At 48.0% G+C, this 20,169-nt stretch overlaps 1 protein-coding gene across 1 annotated transcript; it reads right to left on the minus strand.

Moving 5' to 3' along the window:
• Positions 1-2,167: 2,167 nt before the first annotated feature.
• LOC131207399 (myoneurin) lies at positions 2,168-6,832 on the minus strand. The gene is made up of 3 exons (XM_058200011.1): positions 5,307-6,832; positions 4,744-5,214; positions 2,168-2,204 (listed from the first exon to the last, which is right to left on the minus strand). Exons 1-3 carry the CDS (start codon positions 6,830-6,832, stop codon positions 2,168-2,170), a joined length of 2,034 nt encoding a protein of 677 aa, XP_058055994.1.
• Between the last annotated feature and the right edge of the window lie 13,337 nt (positions 6,833-20,169).

Consider the following 20,169-nt stretch of genomic DNA (forward strand, 5'->3'; position numbering starts at 1 on the left):
TTGTTTTGTGAATAATTCATCAGACGCCGGTATTGTGTTGTAATTTTTCCTACCACACACATACGGACACAGGCACACACCACACCCACCCAAGTGCTGCGGAAATTCAATCAGCTGCACTTTGGGGTCGAGAATGGAGTCATCCATCGTGTGGCGACATGAGAACGGCGACAGAATTAAGTTCTTAAAAGTCCGATAAATGTTTGATGGACACCTAATAGGACGGTTGGCCGATGAGGACCGCTGGGGGAGCTGTGCTGGAGGAGCAGAGAGCATAATGACATCGTTGAGAAAATGGCAACCCAAGCTGGTACCCCGCTAATTATGGGGCTTCTGCAGGACCTCGGCCAGGAGTACGATCATGTGCCGGATCCTGTACGCCGTTCTGCCGTTATTGATTGTTGGCTTGCCAGCTTGGCTCTAGGTGCACTGGGTTAGGTCGGGGTAACGTAGCCACTGTATGTCGAGCCCGGTAATTGGAGGCCAGTGTCAATCGTAGGTGGGTGGCTGTGAACTGTCAGCAACCCTCTGCAAATAGTGCCATTTACCTGCGTCTGCCGACGAAGCAGTGTGTGATGGTTGATGATGGCTTATGTTTGACTTAAATAACTCAATCTAGAAGCGAACGGTGTGATTAACCGGTCGTCAGTTCGTGGCCTGTACTTATTAACATTAAACGTTTGAAGAGCTGCAACTTTTTAGTCTGCTGAAGGTGTGTCCTGTCATGAAAAGCAAGGGTAAGCTGGGAAAATCGAACATACGGCAGTTTTATTCAGACAGCACTTGGCGAAACATTTTGCTTGTTCGTGTGAATGAAACATTAAAAAACATATTGATGCCGATGTCATCTATTAATCTATCAATCAGTGATATGCTGCCATTCACGCTGAGAGGTACCAGGACGAACGAAACATACGAACTAATCTGCGCGCCATTCTATTTAACACCCCATTAAAAGAGCATAAGTATCGCTCTGTGACGACGGTACGTTTGTGACAAAAATCGACGACACTCAAAGATTCCAGGGGACATTCTTTTCCCCTACGGATTTCAGCTTACTTCTGTCTGAGGTATTGCAACCCCCTTCGGTAGAGAAATACGTTAAGTAAATATTTGATTTCCCTTTGTGACACTCGGCCACGGCACGCGCACCCTTTTTCTGCCATTCGGTATTGCCTTCTGGTCCAATTTGTCTCGACCAGCATACGATCGTCAGAGAAACGGTTTCGATGTCCGCGGTACCTTATATTTGTGCTTCAAGGGACGGGGCAATCGGAATAAAACAAACAGCTAAACTGGTCAAATCAAACCATAAATAGTAACCGACTTCCTGACTCACCCATCCTCGGCCACTCGGTCGTCAGCACGCAGAGACAAAAATGTCAATCAAATCGATATCCGCTCGCAGGGGACACTTACTTACCGGTTTCTTGGGTTCGGTTTGACCGGAAATTGAAACAGAAACCACATGAGGTGTGTCCTGGTCGTTTGACGGTCCCGGGTGTCTCGGGCATACCGGATTGACAACGATGTTGACACGACGTGCAATCGGATTAATAGCTTCCGTGAAGCATGTCCACGGCGAGTGAATGCACATTTGATTTAAAGTCATTTTTATTTCAATTTATTTAATACTCCTCTTTGATCCAGAGCCCCAGAGGATGGGCGTGAGTTGAGTGCTGACTGGAGTGACTAGAACTACAAAACAGACTATGATTTAGCTAATAACGTGGGCGCAGGGATTCTCCAGCCGGGACACGCAAGACGCTGATTGCAACCTTCGGTCTCATTCGCCCCGGAAGTGCGCCGACTGTGGCAGCAGAGTGCGGCCGTTGGCGCAAAAGGCGGCCATTCCGGGGTGCGAAGCTGTCGGGTGGGTTGCTAACGGTGTCCCGCCGAACATCGGAGCGTGACTCGAACCACCTGTGGAGGAGCCGCACGGAGTGCTGTAGGACGGTGGAGGGTTCCTCGTCCCGGCCGTCGGGGTTGCGGTATGCAGGATTGGAGCTGAGCCGACTGTGGCACCCGGCAGTGGCGTTTGCAGAGAAGTGGACGGGGATGTCGCAAGAGACCCATTCGCACCGGAGGGAGGATGATTGACGTGCGGTGCGTGGGTCGGCCAAAGGGGCGCGGCGGCCAGGCGCGGAACTGGCCGCAGAATGTTGGGTCAGGTTTTGTCCGCAGCAAACTGGAACGGGTTAAAGCTGAAGAAGATAGGAGCACAGCAAGTGGACAAAGTTGACTAGGGTTAGTAGTTGCGTGAAATGCTTTTGGAAAGTTTGCCAAAGGAAATGCTGCTTAAAATTATGCAAAAATCATAGAATACGATCAATAAAATAAATGTATGTATTGGGCTTATGTATTGGGAAAATAAACTAAATATAGTGAGGATGTGCTTTCACTGCAGTTCCCAAATAATTGCTAATAGTTACATCAAAACAGGCACCATTTGAAAATTGTCTTCAAAAAAACGTGATTAAAAACCTACAAAGACAGCTTTCGTTGGTTCAGCCTTTTTAGAAAGTACAGTTTGATCGAAAGAAAAGTTCCAAGCTTTGTTAGGTAGGTAGAAGACCCACCGACGTTATTGAACAGCGCTCATTGAGTATTGGACGGTTTTATGTTTCAATTAGAAATTCACATGATAAATAGTCTTAATATAATAGTTATCATATAATAGAGTAACTATTAAGTAACTATTAAGTATAGAGTAACAAAGCCCAAAATAACACTATGTACCATGTTGGGTTTGTTTATTAGACCCACTCGTGTCGGAAGCTATTGTGGTATGAACGAACCATTTGCATTTGGTATCGGTTCGCAAAAAAAAGAATTTAAAAGATCGACAAACCTACAAATCTTCTGCCATCAGGGGCTACAGGAAAATCAAAAGAATAGAATTATTTTACTTTAGTATTTACTTTAAAACTAGGTGCGAGGTGACTTTGATTTAATTAATGCAGTTTTTAGTCGACAATTGTGCCCTAATTATAACAATGAAACGTATGACTACTTTAATGAAAGTATTGTCCATCGTTAGCTACTACTTTGCCCCTTCTTTCAGGTAATTAACGATTTCCGCGTCGATAAAACTCCTCATCTTTAGAAGTTAATCTATTGGGTCTCAGCATTTTTCATAAGAAGAGAACCTGTGCTATGCTGGGAAATCGTTAGTCATGCAATGGAATAAATATTAGTCCGAAGGAGCAATGTCTGCTGAATATGGGGTAACAGTTCCCATCTGACATATTCGAGATAAGTTTTGACCGGTTTCACGATGTGCGATCAAGCGTTGTCATGTTAAACAATCAGTTTATCATGTATTTTCTACAAATCTGATCGTTTTATGGCCAAAACTTGCTTCAAACGCATTAATTGCTGTTTATTCAACATTGTTTCGTTTTTTTTAAATTCATCAACAATTTCATTAGGTTTTTGAAGCTCATAGTACACCACACCTTTTATATCTTTACATATGCACAGCAAAACCTTTGCACAGTGAATCTTTTGCTTTGGTTTTGATGGATCTGGTTCACCAGGCTTTATCCAGGCCTTTTTTGCGTGTGGGAGCCGTAAATTAACTCCCTTTTACATCACTAGAGACGGTTCGGTGCAAAAACCCTTTTCTTTTATGCAGTGCAAGCAGAAATTAAAAATGGTTATCCTTCTTTTGTTGTCTCCTTCCTTCAATTTATGTGGAATCCAAAAGAAATTTTTCTAATCATTCCAATCGCACTCAGGTGTTGGAAACTATCGTGTGGTCAACTCCTAACATTTCTGCAAGATCTTTTAGCGTTTGATCGAGCAACGCTGTACATTCTTCATCATCAAACTTTGTTTGGCTGCCCATGTCTCTATTGGTCTTGCAATCTAAAACCACCACTATTTAAAAGGGCAAACCATATCTGTTGCGTTCTCTCAGCAATAGCATGTTCACCATTAACATCCATTAAAATATGATGACTTTCGGTAGCACTTTTATTCGTATCGAAGTAATGAAGAAGTACTCCCCGCAAAAACACTCTACCAGGAGAAAAACTCAGCATTTTCAGATACTTAATATCGGCAATAACATAATCATATTTCATAAAAATATTTGTGACATTAAGTGAGTAGTGAATATTTCAAGTAGTTTAAATATTTCATTAAGTGAGTAGTTTTACTAATATTTCAAAATGAGCCTTTTATCCTTTGTAGCAAATCTATTAACATGCATTTCATTTTATGCTTTTTATGCATATAAAATGCATTGCATTTTAATCACAAGAGTGCCGAAAAGATCGTCGCTTGATTTGGGAAAATAATATATCGAGCTATCTATGAAGTTGAGGCATTTCATTAATTACGATGGAACGACCACAATGAAGCAAGGGAATGATAGTAACAACGCTAGTTACGTGGAAGTTTCATAATGTAATGAACGTGGAACATAATGAACCTAGTTCAGTCATGCAATGGACGTCGTACCCCGGCCAGTGGCCAGCTATTTGCATTATCACTCTTTTGTTTACGTTTAAAACATTATTTTGGATTAGAAAAAAGGCTCCAAGAATCACATCGTGTGAGTAAAACTGGTTGACACTATCCCATAATGAACGGCTTGGTTTGTTACTTGGACACTCGAGGAAGAAATAATATTAATTTGAATCCAAAGATAACCCAACCAGCTCCATAGTAAGCCTTCAACAGCTTGTTTGAAGTGCACTTTCGGAACACGCTACACTGTACGAGTCGGCCACTTACCATTTGAAGTAGTCTCCGTACTGCTGGTGGCGCACGTACTGGAACGCGGACAGACGCTCGCGCTGCTGCAGGTAGAGCTCCCCGAGGGACTGCCAGCGCCGCTTCTCGAGCTCGTTGTAATGGTGGCCACTGGCAGCGGAGGCAGCAGCCGCCGTCGAGCCAGCATTAACCAACGTGGCCATACCACCGTAGCAGGCGGCAAAGGGGAACAGCACCGACGCACTTCCGCTCGCAGCCGCCAGGGGGCGTGTCAGCTTATCGAATGCCGCCGCAAAACCGCACCCATTTGCCGTCTGTGCCTGGGAGAGCATGTGATGCTGGGCCGCCCCGCTGGATGCGATAGAGCTGGAAGGCATGGGGGTACCGAGGCTCGGAGATCTCTGGTCCGTTGTGGTCCTCGCCTGTGGACCCGTCCGCAACAGCGCCGGCTCCATCTGATGCGTGACGGCATGCTTTTTTAGGTAACTCTGCCTGTAATTAGAGTTCCCCGCGGCATGCGGCGTATGCTTTAGAACTAAACCCAAAACCGGGTCCCTCTCCCCCCCCCCCGCGTTTTGTCCTACCTTTGGAAGGTTTTACCACACTGGCCGCACGGGTAGGACTCTTCTTTGGGCGGAATCTGGGCGGACACTTGGACGTCGTTGGAATTGTCCAAGATCTCGATCGGTTCCTCGTCCTTGGCGTGATCTTCTCGGTGCGATCCTTTCGTCGGGCCCGTAGCTGCCCCAGACTTTCTTCCCTCGGCCCCGTGGACACCCCGGGGCTTGTGCCAGCGCTTGTGCGACGCCAGGTTAGCGGGACAGTTGAACACCTTGTCACACTCGGAGCACCGGTACTCGATGTGCACGATCCGCGAACAGCGATGCTGCGCCAACCCGAACGCATCGTCGTACAGCTCCCGACAGAGCTGACACAGGTAGGAGCCGATCTTGTTTTCGATCTTCGACAGGATCTCCTTCGCCTCGTCGGTGATTTCCACCACGTTGAATGCCGGATCGATATCACCCTTCCGCACGACCAGTTCTTCGCCGTCCTGCAGCTGCCGGATGATCGTGCCGGACACGGGGCTGGAGTTGTCCTCGTCGATCGGGTGCTTGCGAGTTTTGTTTCGCCGTCGTTCGGGCTTTGAACCGCCCCGGCCAGCACCGGTAGACGATCGCTTCCGGTCGGTGGACGATGACCGGGACTTTTCACTGAACTCACCGAAGCTACGCTCGAACAACCGAGCGAATCCCTCGATCGCCTGCAGGTGTAGCCGCTCATCCTCAAAGTATCGCTTACCGTCGATCAACACGGCGTCCTCGGTTTCCTTCTCTTCACTGTCGACGATGTTGATCGACGCGTTGCTATCGTCGTGCTCGTCCTCGTCGTCGAGCGACTCCACGTCGATGTTGGAGCAGTCCGATTTGTCATCCCCGGTCTGTAGGATCCCATCGCCATCCCCATCGGCGTCACACTCTTCGGGCAGCTGACTTCTCGTGCGGTACCGTTCGTGGCTCTGATCTTCCTCCCCGCCCGTGATGTCGATAAATTCTTCTACCTTTTCCGGGTCCTCCACGATGGTGCCACAGGTTCCGCCAGTGGCACCCTCAGCGGTCCCCGGACCGAGGGCGTTGTGATTCGCGAAGAACGGAAAGTTTCTGGAACTGGAACCCGAATCCAGCGTCGTGTTCGCGTAGTACCGCTTGTCGTCGATGCACACGGTGTCCGAGAATTGGTTCTTCGTCGCCGGCTGTGGTCGCCAGTCTGGGTCTAGGACCGTTGGCAGCGAGTTCCCTGGTTCGTCGAACGATTTGAGCCGCTTCCTCGGTGGCGACGGTGTCGACGGAGGCGTCATGGGCACTGCATTGGTTGGGCGCAACGACAGATCCAGTGGACTCTGGAACTCCCGTCCGGCGGCTGATCTCGCTGCCGACGGACTGCCGGTGGCGGGATAGAAAAACTGCTGGAAGTAGCTGACCAGCGTGGGTGCATTGGTGGCCCCTTCCGCTTCCTGGGCCTGGACCTGCTTCAAAGGGTAGTCAAGTGTGGCACTATACGGAGACAGTAACAGAGCCTGGTTCTCGGCCACTACACTAGTATCGTTCATTATTTCCTGTGGTCGGTTGCGTATCTTTTTCGGGCTCAGGGCTCCTGTCAGCCACACAGTCCTTTGGTGCACTTGGTGCCAAACCACTTCGACTCTTACTCAAAAACACCGCAATAATGCACCGCAGAAAGACCATCAACTTTAAGGCTATTCCCGCGGGACATGTGCACGATTCGACAGAATTCGTCCTATTTGTCGCCCTTCTTGGTACGCGGCGTAACGGCAACTGGTCTCCGAGCAATCGGCCAACCTTTACGATACCGGCAAGGACTCCGGCCGCCGATGCGCAACGTTTCCCCGGGCTTCTTCCGAATGACTTTCTGGCTACTGATTCGCCAGCGTTACACGCCTTGCCACGCTAACCCCTTTCCGGGTGGCACTGCGCACACTCGTCAACGCCTACGTCAGCTATGCAAATGCCGCAAACATCCTTCGGCACTGCTCGCTCCTTCGCGCGCGGAAGTCCTGCGTGTCCAGCGTGATGGAGCAGGCGCAGGGCGCCGCTTGGCGCAACAAGTGATTTTTCCAGCGTGTCCAGCAAGGATTCTGTGCTCGGGCGAACCCGGAGATAGTCCCCGGGAAGTGGATGTGGATTCGATCCTATCCATCCAGGTCACGCCCAGTTCGGAACCAGGAGAGTATAGGATGGTTGGCTGTGTAACCGCAACGTTTACTGCCCTTCGGATGCGGTGGAGTATTATTTATTTATTCATGTACCCGCCACCAGAAACACTGCTGCCCCAGTACGTAGCCATCTTTGCGTCACGCTGTCCTGTGGAACGCAGGCGAAAGTGTGATGCAGCACGAGTTGTCCTTGATGTCGTGAGTGAATGTACTACAATTCCCGAGCTGGCACACAACACAGACCTACCACGCTTATGTACTAGGATATAGTTTCTCTGGACTCGATCGCCAACAGTTCGGAGGATCGTCGTAGTACATAAGGCGTATGTACCTAAGGAATGATAGGGTCCAGGGTGCTGTCGTAGCGGCGGAGATGAGCGTTTGCTGCCCGGTAATGGAATTGCTCCGTTGGATCGCCTGCCCAGCCAGCCAGCCAACCAGCTCGAATAGGAATATTTTCAGAGATATTCTTGGAAACGGGACACGCCGTATCCGTTGGCACGCCGCACCGACGGGCTGGGTAGTCGCGTCCAGATTTGGGCCGGGCATGTAGTCTCATCTCGCCTGCGCCAACCGGACAACCGTTGGAACCGTGCTCTGTTTGGGGTTGGCTTTCCCGACCAAGGCTCCGATCCAATGGCGAGCCTTCGTCTGTTGCGCTCCGCGTGCCGAGGTGGGCTGAATGTTTGTAAATAGTTACACTTACGTTTCTATTGCACGGGATGTGATATGCGAGAATTTAATATATCGTCACAAGTGGAACTATGCAATGGCGTATGCAGTGATTCGGTGCAGCTTCTCCCTATGCGCCGTATTTGCATCTGCGATGAAAATAGCATTGGGCTTTGGCAGTGTACTAAATCTGTGCCTTTTTTGGGGGAATCCGAAACATCCCAGTGTCGGAATTTTCGGGAATTGTATTTTTGCAATCCTCCGCTCTTATTATGCTATTAAAAGAGGGCAATAAATTAGTATATAAGATAAATTTCCATGAAAAATCCACACATTGCCGTTGGACCGTTCCGTGTGTGTTAGTTATGTTTTGTAAGGCGTAAATTGTCATAAATTTTTTATAGTTTGGATTACAACCATTTTCGTTGTAAAACATTGTTTGGAATGTTTTATTTTCTTCTGCGAAAATGGGCACGATCGTATTTTCTTACCAACTTTAACTTTTACTCTAAGTTGACGTACTTTCTAGATTCGAATCGGTAGTGGTCAATCAGCTCAATCGGTTGTTATTATCACTAGAGATTCTTCGAGACAAGTCTTTCTAACGAATCCAACAACCGATAGAAGTGGATTCGGATTGTTGTGTTGGTGCTCAATTATTACAATTATTTAGCAATAAAAGATAAATAATTTAGTTAAATAACTACAAATGACAGTGCATGGAACATTACTCTTTTCTATTGCATGTAAAATTTTTTACAGTTTTGGATTTAGAAATAATTTGTGAATATGGTGATATGTCCCTTGGATTAAGAAGGGTAAAACAAAATTACTCCAAAACGGCTTAAATATATACCAATATTCGGTGTCACGATCAACCGGAGCGCAAATCCTGTCCGTTGTGTATTTTGAATTTATCCTGTATCTATTTCTAATCCGGAATACGAGAATAAAGGTAAACTATTAAAAAAAACTGATCGATTGTGCTTCATCCATTCGCCAATAGTCAAAAAATGATGTTCAAAATAAATGGCGAGTGCGTTGTTCTGGTCGAATTCCTTGCGGTCGTCAAATAGACGCTTGCCGTCGGCATGACCGATTTGGGGCTTTGCATCCGAAAGCCGACGCTGTGCCATCGGATAGAAACGCGGGATCCGGGAAAATTACGCCATTGGGCGAGCTTTTCGTGAAACTGTTAAAACCCAACTCGTCGATTTGGTGTCGGCTTAGAGTGGCCGCCGTCACGAAAACGCGGCTGACCAAACGGGGTCCTTTGGGCCTCGGCAACGATGCCCATCCATTCACGGTTGGTTGATTGTCGCATCGGAACCAACGCTGCCGGAAATGCATGCATAAAATATTGATTTATGCCGAATGGTCGCCGGGTGCCGGGACATCATTCGCCGCGGTCGCCGTGAGCCGTCAGTATATCACGCGGATTTGTGGCTTCACCTGTCATCAGCTATCAGCTCACGTGCGTCCAGTGCGCTTGATTGGAGGTGCCGCGCTAAGCCCTCGCGCGAGCCTTGTTCGTGGTGCATTGTGCATCCGGTGCGGAAGGAAGCAAAAACGGTATGTCGTTAGAGAAAGAAAGAAGTGTCCCCGATTTCAGACACCACCATGACCATGGTCACGAAGGTTTGAGGGAATGGTATTACCTAAGGTATTTGTTCCAGCGCTCCTTAGACTAAGACGCTTGGCCCAAATCGGCCCCGTTTCGTAAGCATGCACCTTCGCGGGTCTGCTTCGATCAGAAACTGTGCCAATCCGTATTGATTGCGAAGTCGTGTTCCCCACATCGGATCGGCGAAACCAAATTCCTGTAACTCTACGCGGCGTTATCTAATTTTATCTCCAACCCAACAGGACATTATTCTCAAATTACAAAAATCAGTCACCAACCCAACCTCGGCGCTTGAAACGATATTACCTTAAAGAGATTTAATAATCCCCACAAATGACTCGGTTCCGAAGTGGCGCGTTTGAGAAAGTTTCATGTAAAGGTTTTTCACCGTGGACCAAAAAAATTCTTCGCACCCTCCACGGGTCGGCCAGGTCGTCGTAGGCAAAATTTTGCCATTTCGAGGGTGGCGATTTTTGCAAACACCGCGCAACCCTCCGGTTCCGGACGGACCTAACGCAACGCAAAAAAATCGCATAAAAGAAAGCATTTTTCCATCGGTAACGTAATCAAAAATCCATCACTTCCCGTGATTGCGTATGCTGCGGGATCGAAAGAGAGAAGGGCCCGGCCAAGAGGGCGATAAGGGCGAAGGGCCCTGCCCGACGGTAGGTACTTCCGACGGCAGGCTTTCCGTCGGATCCAGTAGCGTAATGCTCCCACCGAAATGTGAGAGCGATTATTGGGCGAACCTTGGCAGGCGCAAGTGGCCGGTGTCGTAGAATGTAGCAAGTATTTGGGTATGCGAGATCTTGTACGCACCGTTTTCATGTTTCTTAAATTCCAACACCATTTGAATGATCCGGTAGTCCGAATTTGGAATTTCTGTAGCTAATTTTTATAGTAGAGTAAATAGTTTGCGAACACAATGCGGATTCGATCCTACAAAAGTACCAGGTGACCATCACTGGCGTCTGACAGTGTCAACGATTGCATAGCTTTAGGCGCACCTCGAAAAACTTTCAATTACGACTATTTCAACCTTTATCACAGTAAGTAGAAGCTTACATGATCGATAAGACGTAGGTCCTTCGGCACAGCGAGCGTAGGATCTACCACCGGAGCATCGCGCCCCACACCGCTGATGTGCGCCGAAGATTATGCAAAATTCTTCCCACTTTGTTCCCCGTAACCCGCATCTGCACGGCATTATGGTTGCCTTCGAGTGCCTAGTGTGGGTGTCTTGGAAAAACGCCCGGTGAAGCGGTCCGGAGTTTGGCGGCAAAATATCGAATATTCGCACAGCATTGTTCGGCGACGCATCGGGGCATTATAAGCGCATTTTCCCGACCCTATCCTTCCCCGCCTATCCGAACCACCCCCGGGGAGAGACTGCACACATTTGCCTACGCGGAAGAAAGGATGTCCTTCGGTGCTTCTGTGCACCCTCGGCCCGGGAGCGGGTAGAGTTACCTTTGCCGTCGTTTTTGTGCGCCCTTCCGGTGGCATATTGCGTCCCTGATGGCGTATTGCGCTTAAGAAGATTATCTTATTATTGTTATTATCATGCGAGTCGCATGCGGTAAGTCCCTTTCTGGCCCCCCTGGCACACCGCCGTTCGATGGATGATTTATTAAACGTGCGGGATTTTTGTTGCGGTCCCGTACCAGCTCGACCCCGGTCCCGGGTTCTTGCAGTGGATTACATCGACGGATTACTGCTGCCAGCGGGAAAGTTCATTTTATGGAAAGCACTATCGAAGGTGACCGCTCCGGTCAGCCCCGGCGGTCAGCTCTGATCGATCGGGATGAGCTAATCTGGGTGCCGCGAGGGAGCACATTTGGCGAAGACCCAGAGCCGGACCCGGGCGAAAGTGTGGATAATTGAAAACAGACCAGCTGAGCCGGAACCACCAATTTGTTTGTCGACCGACAAGCCAGACCGACGGTCAAATGACTGAGATGCTTACTGTGGAAAGTAATCAGAATAGTCGTGTTCTTTTGCGTAAACCCGTGGTGTCTTGCGCCCTTGAACGCCACAACAACACCTCGAGGGCCATCGAGGCTTCCTGGGACACGGGCCCTGAAAGTCACGCGTAAGCGAGCGGAAAAAGGGCATTCGTGTAATTTGATTCGAAATCGTTTGCATATTAATTGAAATTTATGTTTTTTTCGGGAAGCCCGGTTGTTGTTAGAAAGGGCGTAACGGAGGTTAAGGTACCTGCCATCACACAGATTGGCCATCATTAGCTACTTATGGCGACGGTTTGCGGTTGTAATGGAGTTTGGGAAAGAAATCAGCATAATTTATTGAGTTGCCTCACTTCAAAGTTAATAGAGTTGATGGTGGAAAATTTAAATATCAACAAATTACATGTTGACAGATTTGGGTTGGAAGTCCATTCGTAGCCTTCTCACGAAACTAGTGAGTGGTGAATTATCTTTGGGGTTATGGGGTTTGGGGTCTAAGCTTTGCGGAAGATAAATTAAAATAGGGAATTCCATTGTCTTTGTTTATTTATGGTTTAACTGCTGTCAGGATTATTTTTGTTTTATTTCTGCTTCGTTCAGCTTAAACAAAATTGCAGACTTTTTATGGCTTTCATTTCCTCTAGGTAAAGTTAGTTTTTCCTTTCCTGTAAATGTAGTATTCTGTTTGCTGTGGCAAATAATCATTGTTTGATTCTTTAATGAAATACTTTTCCGTCTAACTAAGAATCCAATAAACCTCTAGTCACCTCACCAAACATCAATAAAAATCAAATAATTACCTTCAAAATGTTCCAGAAAATCTTGCAATGCTTTGTCGACCATAATTAAATTTCAATCTTTAGTAGCAAGAAACCATCGCTTTAGTTAGGTTATATCAACAGCGATACTGATTAATCGGTGAGTGTTGTGAACCTAACTTACTGTACTGTTACTGAACCTAGAAACGGGGTTTTTATTTCAATTCTTTTGCCAGCAAAGCTAGAAACCCCCCTCGATGGCATGACATATTTTCACAGTCACCGCGCTCATTAGCTACACTGTCCTGATTTCAAACGGCATTCCAAAGTCCGGGACACGGGCTTATGCCTCTTCCTAAACACAGCACAGGACACGGGGGCCACGTTCTATTGGCACCAACTCTCAGCTACGTACTGCAACCGGTGGCGGAGCTCACAAATTTAATATCAATTAATTCCACATTGTTTACTGCCATCAGCAATTATCACGAGCTCCCGAGTCCCGGTCGGTCGACCGGTCGGTTTGCTTTTCCAACCTACTTGACATCGGCCGCGGCCCTTCTCGAGACTGGCTAACGAAGTTGCCTAGCATTTTACCGTTAATTACGGGAAAACAGAAGCGTAAAGTGAAAATTAAATTGCGACGGTAGTAACTTCATTTGCATCCGCTCGCCATCACCGGATGGTTCACGGTGCCTATCCGGAAGTTTGCCGGAACGTGCCCGGCGGACGCTCGCTCCGACGCTCGGCCCTGAAGTCCTGGCACGATGTGACGAGGAAGAATTTCTCACACGCCACACGGCCGACTCGGCCCATATATGAAGCGGAACGGAATGTCCACCCAACCGGGCGTGGTGTCAGCACGAGGGGGCACCCCAATACCACCGTGCTGCTGGGCTGATGATGACGATCGAAGTTTGTCCGTGACCGTCCCCTGGAATGCTTTTAATGAAGTATTCCTGCTGATATGTGGGAAACGCAAGAAAGGTGAACATTGGGACATTCTGCCAGATCCGTGAAATATTTATTCGCAGGAGTGTCCTTTAATGGGAGAGTTAATTTGCACGGCTAGGGTTTCGGGGACCGTGTGTGCTGCCAGCGTTGAAATGTACAATCCTAACGAGGGCAGCACGTGGAAGAAGGAATAGACATTGTTGGCTACTGCATCCGCAAAAAAATATGGTTTGTGGTCAGTTTCTTTTGAGGTTCTTCAAGCGCATCCTCGTGCGCCTGATTGCTCAAGTGTGTTCATTTTAACAAGGTGGTCAACAATGTTGGGGTTTTCGTCGGCCGAATAGAAACCCAAACCCGTAACTTCAATGCCTTTTCGTAGGCGTCATTTATTACGGTGCAGAATTTTGTGTCTCATGTGTTTTCGAATTTACAGAGTTATTTTCCTTTATGACGTCTCTTTGATCCAGTCGACATAAAATCTTGAGATGGGTGATAGATTTTTCAGTATCAAAACGAAATATTCTATAGTTTAAATAAAATAAAAATTAGTTTTTTATCTTACGAATATGGCTTCAAATTATATACAAACATTTCTTACAAAGATACCAACGATTGTTGAAAGGAGCTCCGTTTTAAGCATTGATTATATTAATATCGATATTTGTTTTGTGTATTTCTTCTGTTACGAATTTTATCAGAAAATACCGCCAACAGTAACAGGAAACCATATCGTTCGTACAATCAAGATTTCATTGTCATTCATTCTTTTAACATACGTTTAGTTTCAAATAAATACGAGAAATATTATTCGTCTACCTTAATATCATTTAAGGAGCCTTATTCATTGTAAAAGATCATAGTTCTTGGATCGTTGCAAAGAATGTCCCGCACGTGGAGTACAATATTGATTTCAACAGAGAAAACCATTTATCTTATCACCTTTCACCGATCACCGACGGAAACTGTGACATATTTTCAATCAGATTAAAGAATCCAAAAACGGTCCATTATGCTACTCGGTTGCAATTACCGGCGCATTCTCTATGACATAGCACCTGAAAAATAAATTCTATCACTCGACGTCTTTCCGCCGGACCGGTAGCTAAATCCTTACGTACCGTGCTTCCCGGGGGTTTGATAATCTCCCAACAATAACATCTCAATTAGTTACGACATTCTTGACACGCGTTCCGCACCGGCACAGAATGTGTCACCAGGACTCGCACGGGGCCCACAAATCCTTGGCAATCCCGACGGGTCGAAGCGTGTGGCTACCGCCGTGTGAGGGTATTAACTTCTCACCAACCAACTAATGTACACTGCGGCCAGCAGCAGCAGCAGGACGAGTGACTTTTTTCGCATACGCGTACCGAGTTTTGATTCGAGGGGGTTCCCAAGATGCCATTCGAGATGCTGCGACCGGGCACCATCAAAGGCATAAGGATTTGGCTGGCTCTCTCATACGACGGAAGATGAAAGGCCAGCGTCCCGGGGCCCGACGATTTCGTAGGTCGTTTGGTCTCTGTCCGTAGATAATCCTCTTGTCAGTGAGGAATTGGAAGTAACCGTGCGTTGGTTGGCGAAAGAAAAGAAAATCAAATTTTGCCGACACGATGGGTCGTCGGTGACATTTGTGGTAAATTCCTGCAACATGACTTGTGCGGCGAACCTGCCGGACCGTGGTTCCGCCCAAGTGCGCCCACGAGTAGGGAGCGATCGTTTTTCCTACATTCCCCTATGGAAACGGTTTCTCAAGTGTGTGGTCGTGTCGAGCATTTGATTGGAATTCCTTTCCCGGGACCCGGGCGCTCTACTGTGCCAATCAGGAACGGTGCTCAAACCGAAGCGGGCATTCCACGAAATCTGCGACGCGCGAATAATTGACCAAGCAAGGATGGGGTAATTAGGTGTTGTGGCCGTTGGCCGGCGAGATTCCCGGTGGTTTCTTTTGCTTTTGATCCTGACTTTTGACTCGGCAAATCCTCCAACGATTAACGCTTTCCAATGAAGTTCCCGCAAAGAACTGAACACCGCTTGCCGGCTTCTCCGTAAAGTTTACCGTCCGAGGAGAGATCGACGGGGAAATAATAATTAATGAAAATAAAATTGAAACTTTGGCGCTCGTCCGACCCGGCGCGGTCATCGGTTGTGGGCAACAGGAGCGCAAAGAATGCAATAATTATCCTGCAGCAGGCGGAATTTAAGGATAATAGAAAGGACGACCAGATTGGTAGGATAAAATCGAAATAAATAAAGACGGCAAGCAGTTGCTAGGCATATCCGGCAACTTTGAAGTCAACTAGTGGAGAAAATGGAGGATTTGTGGAATTTTTAATAACATTTTACCGCACTCTGTGAAGTTTCGCCCACGACATCCAGTACAGTGCAATTTTCGTAGAACAGATAGTATTGAACACCTGGATCATGATAGCGTTTAACTTAATTAACCAGTAGTGTTAAGTCTTCTCTTCGTTAAGTAACTTTAAAAAATCAATTATTCGCACACAAAAGTTAGCCGGTCCTTTAAGCTAATTTTTTATTTTGTTTATTTAGTTTTCTATTTATTAATTGAAGCCGAGTCGTGGTCAACGAGCCGCAAGGATTAATTTCTTAGACTGTCCTTAAACTGTTAAACTTTCCTAGTCTAGTACAGGACTCAATATTGCCAATTTACTAGAACTCAAACAATGATGTCTCCAACATGCCAAACTGTCCCGGGCCGATGTAGTACAGACAAGGATAGCAAAATGAAACTCTCGCAATGAAAACGAAAAACAAATGCCAAGCATTCTGCTTGAATTTCTATTCCAATCGATGTCGGTTGCGAAAACTTATCTGAAGTTCAACTTCTTCGCTACTAATATTCCTTCTAGCGTATGGCTTCCCGGGCCTGGCTGACTGTAATCCGTTGCAGACCGTTGCTTGATTATGCTTTGGCCATTGTGTAGCTTCACCACCGTCACCACGGTGCAGAGTGCCAATCAACCATTGTTCCGCGGATTGAGAACTTTCTCCGGCTTTCGTCGACCGGAACCGCCAATGCCCACAGGACGCCGTGCGTCTTTGGAAGAATTTTCTTTCCCTCGCAGCCCTTGCGATGCCTCCAGGCGTATCGGAAAAGAATGATTTCCTGCAGCAAGATAAATGTTTTGTCAAGCCGATACCGCAGTCTTTCCTGGCAGACATTCTTCGAGAGACCCGTCTGGAAGGTGCTCTTCCCTGGGCCGTAATTTTCCACTCATCGTTCGGTTCGTTCGTTCCCCAAACAGCGGAGAATTGTTTTCCGTGTCGTATCGACGGTCGGTTTCGGTTCGGACATGGCAATGATTGCACTTGACACTAACGCTGAACCACCCTGTGAACCGGCTACAATCAATTGCCGCTTCAACCGTGCTGATCGGTGCTGGAGACGCTAATTTGGCCGCTCGGAATGAGCGAAGCACCGAGTTTAACAAGCTCATTAGCATAATCATTATCATCGTCACAATCAATTGACTTTTCGTCCAGGCGGCACATCGATGCAACAGATTGCAACGGATCTGTTCGCACCAGACACCACCACCGACCACGCCGCTTTTCCCGCTATTTTCCCCGATCGACACTATGGCACACTTTCCCGGGCAAAGTGGAAATCCACCGAAGAAGAAGAGCGCTAACGAACGAGCCGCTCGGGGCAGCCCTTACCGGGGGCGGGCGTTGGCGAAATCGAGTTTAAAATGAAAATAAAATAGCTCTTGGTTTTGCACCCCAGCTTTAACATTCCCGGAAACATACACATAAGAGGCGTCGCTTCCGAAAGGATCCCGGGGGGTGACGACCCTGGACCCTAGGGGAGCGTGCGGATGTTTTAGATGGCTAATTGAGCACGGAACAGGAAACGGTGCGTGTAAACAACAAGGGTTGCGATTGAGATGTTGGCCGCTGTGCCGTTGGGAGGGACGAGCAAAGGGGTCGGCGAAACATAGCGTCGAACCTGCCGGAAAATGTGTTGTGATTTACTGACAAACGATACTGTTGTAGGTCAACGGGCCTTTCGGTTTCTGCATGCATCAGTTGTTTATTGTAGCTGGAAAAAAATGTTTGATTATTGACGTGACGCATTTCAGTGAGTGTTGACATTCAATCGACCTATTCTTGGTTGAGGTGCTAAATGTATTCTTTACCATTTTGATGCTTGTTGCTTGAGTTGTTAAGTGTTTCATTAGAACGGAAAAAATTCGAAACACACGAAACCTGTTTCGCAATCGATGCTGTCGCTGTCCGCTGCGAACAGTCTAAGAATACTTTGCGGACTGGATTTCCTTCCGCCATTCTCATGACATGACCAGCCTACCGGAGCCTGACGAGATGCATACGTTGCACGAGAGTGAGGTCGTCCTAGAGATACCCTGGCGCGAATCTCTTCAGTAATGACTAACCTAACATTTCCTGGTCTAACGTTTCTCCTGTACTTCACTATTTACTGTTTTTATTTAATTTTTTACGTGTACGAAGTAGTGTTCCAATTATCGTCTTCCAATCGTTTTTGGCCACTTACATAGGCACGTGAAAACCAGTAAAACTGCATCTGCATGCCAAGAACCGGCTAAAAACTATTTTTTGGCCCAATGTTTAGCTCACCCTTTGATTATTGTCGCCCATTGTTTCGGATTTTCAGCTACTTTAGCGTATGAGTAATGAACTTACTGGCTCTATCTTCAACAGCTGTTTGGCCCTTCGCGTGCTGCTCCGTCCGGGAAGAGATTCCCGACTTACTCCAACTAATGACAGCAAACAATCGAACGTCCGACCGACGCCCGTGGTTCGTGTCACAAATTGGCACCAACCCCTTCCGAAAGGTGCGACCGGATGATGTGGAATTTAATTAGCCAAAGGCCCGTGGTTTCCGTTTCCGTCAACGCTGGAGACGAAAGGACGTCGGACGTCAAGGCTGCTCCGTCAGAGCGCAGCAATTCGTAGCGCGGTGACATATCGGCGCATAAAAACATACGTTTTTAATTCGCACAATTGTACGGCTGGCCACCTGTAATTGGCGTGCACCCCGATGGCGTGCGGAAAAGAAATAAAACTTAACCCCTGGAAGCGAGTGTCCTTTGCGGGTCATGTGTGAGAAGTAATGAATTTAATGAAAGCTCTCACCTGTGCGCTCGAGGCGCCCGCGGCGGTGGCAAATTAATGCTTGAAATATTACATTACGAGCGGAGCGAGAAATAGCAACGACTCCAGCGGGCCCTCCTCCGGAAACCTTCCCCCCCGGAGGACAGACCGTGGTGCGAAACCTTTCTTGGAAATCAATTTTTACACCGTCACACGCCAGCAGCCGTCGCAAGAAAACCCGTGTGCCAATTCGTGTGCAGCTTAAGACGGACGGAATCGGGTGAAATGGGAATCGAATTACTCGGCGGATCCGCTTTGAAAGCGGTGCGCATCAAACGGAGTGCCATTGAAAGACGTCCGCCGAAAAGAAGGAAAGGAAAAGATCACAACGCACGGGGCGGTGCACAATGGCGCGGAAGATTAAATTTATCCGCACATTCCGTGTCACCGTGTGCCCGACGGGAAATCGATGGGAAATCGGTAAATTCAATAATTTTGCGACAATGTTGCCACTCCTGCACAGGATGTCGATGAGAGGGGGCTTCCCACAGCTAGATAGAACGATGAGTGAACCAGACACAGCGTCTGACAGGATTTTTGAAGATTTCAACCGAAACTAATCCGATCAAATTTGTAAAGCACACGCCACTCGGCAACCTTCCGGCGCGCCATCGGGCCCCATCGGGAGTGTTGCAAAATTTTCGACTCATCGAAAACCCCACTCGCGAATCCGGGAGAATCCGAGAGCTGGATGCTTTCGCGCGGGGAATCCTCGTAATTTAAAGTTAATTTTTACACTTAACAGCAGCCGGAGTAGCACCGGGACAGATGACCCGTGGCGCATGCAAGGTTACCGCAAAGTTAATGCCCCGGCCATTGTTTCGCCGCCAACTCTTGCCCCGACGGAGGTGATGGCGTACAGAGGTATGGTCGTGTTTGGGGGAGGATCCGGCCATTGCCGTGGGTGTCCACACCGTTGCGCCCAGAGCATCAGGAACCCCAGGAACGGATACCTGCGTTGCCGTAACCCGTGGTTACGGCCGTAACGGTGGTTCAAAGCGAAACGTCAAAGTCGTTTGCAAAGTAAACAAACAACGCCCTCCCTTCGGATAAAGGGGTACCCGTGGAAAGGGCACCGTGGAAAGGTGGCCAAACGGAACACAGGTAGAAACCGAAGGTCCCGTCAGGCAATTTGGCCCGAACCCGTCTGTCGATCGGCACGGGAATGCGTCAGGTAGTGTGCGCTGATCACTCGTGTGCTGGTGGTGGTTGGATGTGCGTCGTCGGGCCCAGCAGAGCCCAGGAAGCCAGCGGAGCAAACTACCCCGGTCGTGGGCGCAAGCGAGACGGTGCAGTTGTTCCGGAGGTACTATAAAACACACGATCATTACCCCTCGAGGGCACCCAGACAAGCTCGCCAGTCTGCCACCGAATTCGGCACCGTCGAGATCGCATCGGAACTTTCATTACACTCTCGATAGTCCAACTGTAGCAAAGCGCGCTGTCAACGCAACAATCCTGACCCAGTGCGTGGTGCGTCCCATCGAAAGTTGAGTCGTGTTATGAGCGAACCCGTCGATCGACGGACGATCGAGTGAAGCCAAAAGCACCCACCTTCAAGCGAGTACGAGACGATCCACG

This window comes from Anopheles bellator, chromosome 2, assembly GCF_943735745.2.
Source record: "Anopheles bellator chromosome 2, idAnoBellAS_SP24_06.2, whole genome shotgun sequence".
Lineage (NCBI taxonomy): Eukaryota > Metazoa > Arthropoda > Insecta > Diptera > Culicidae > Anopheles > Anopheles bellator.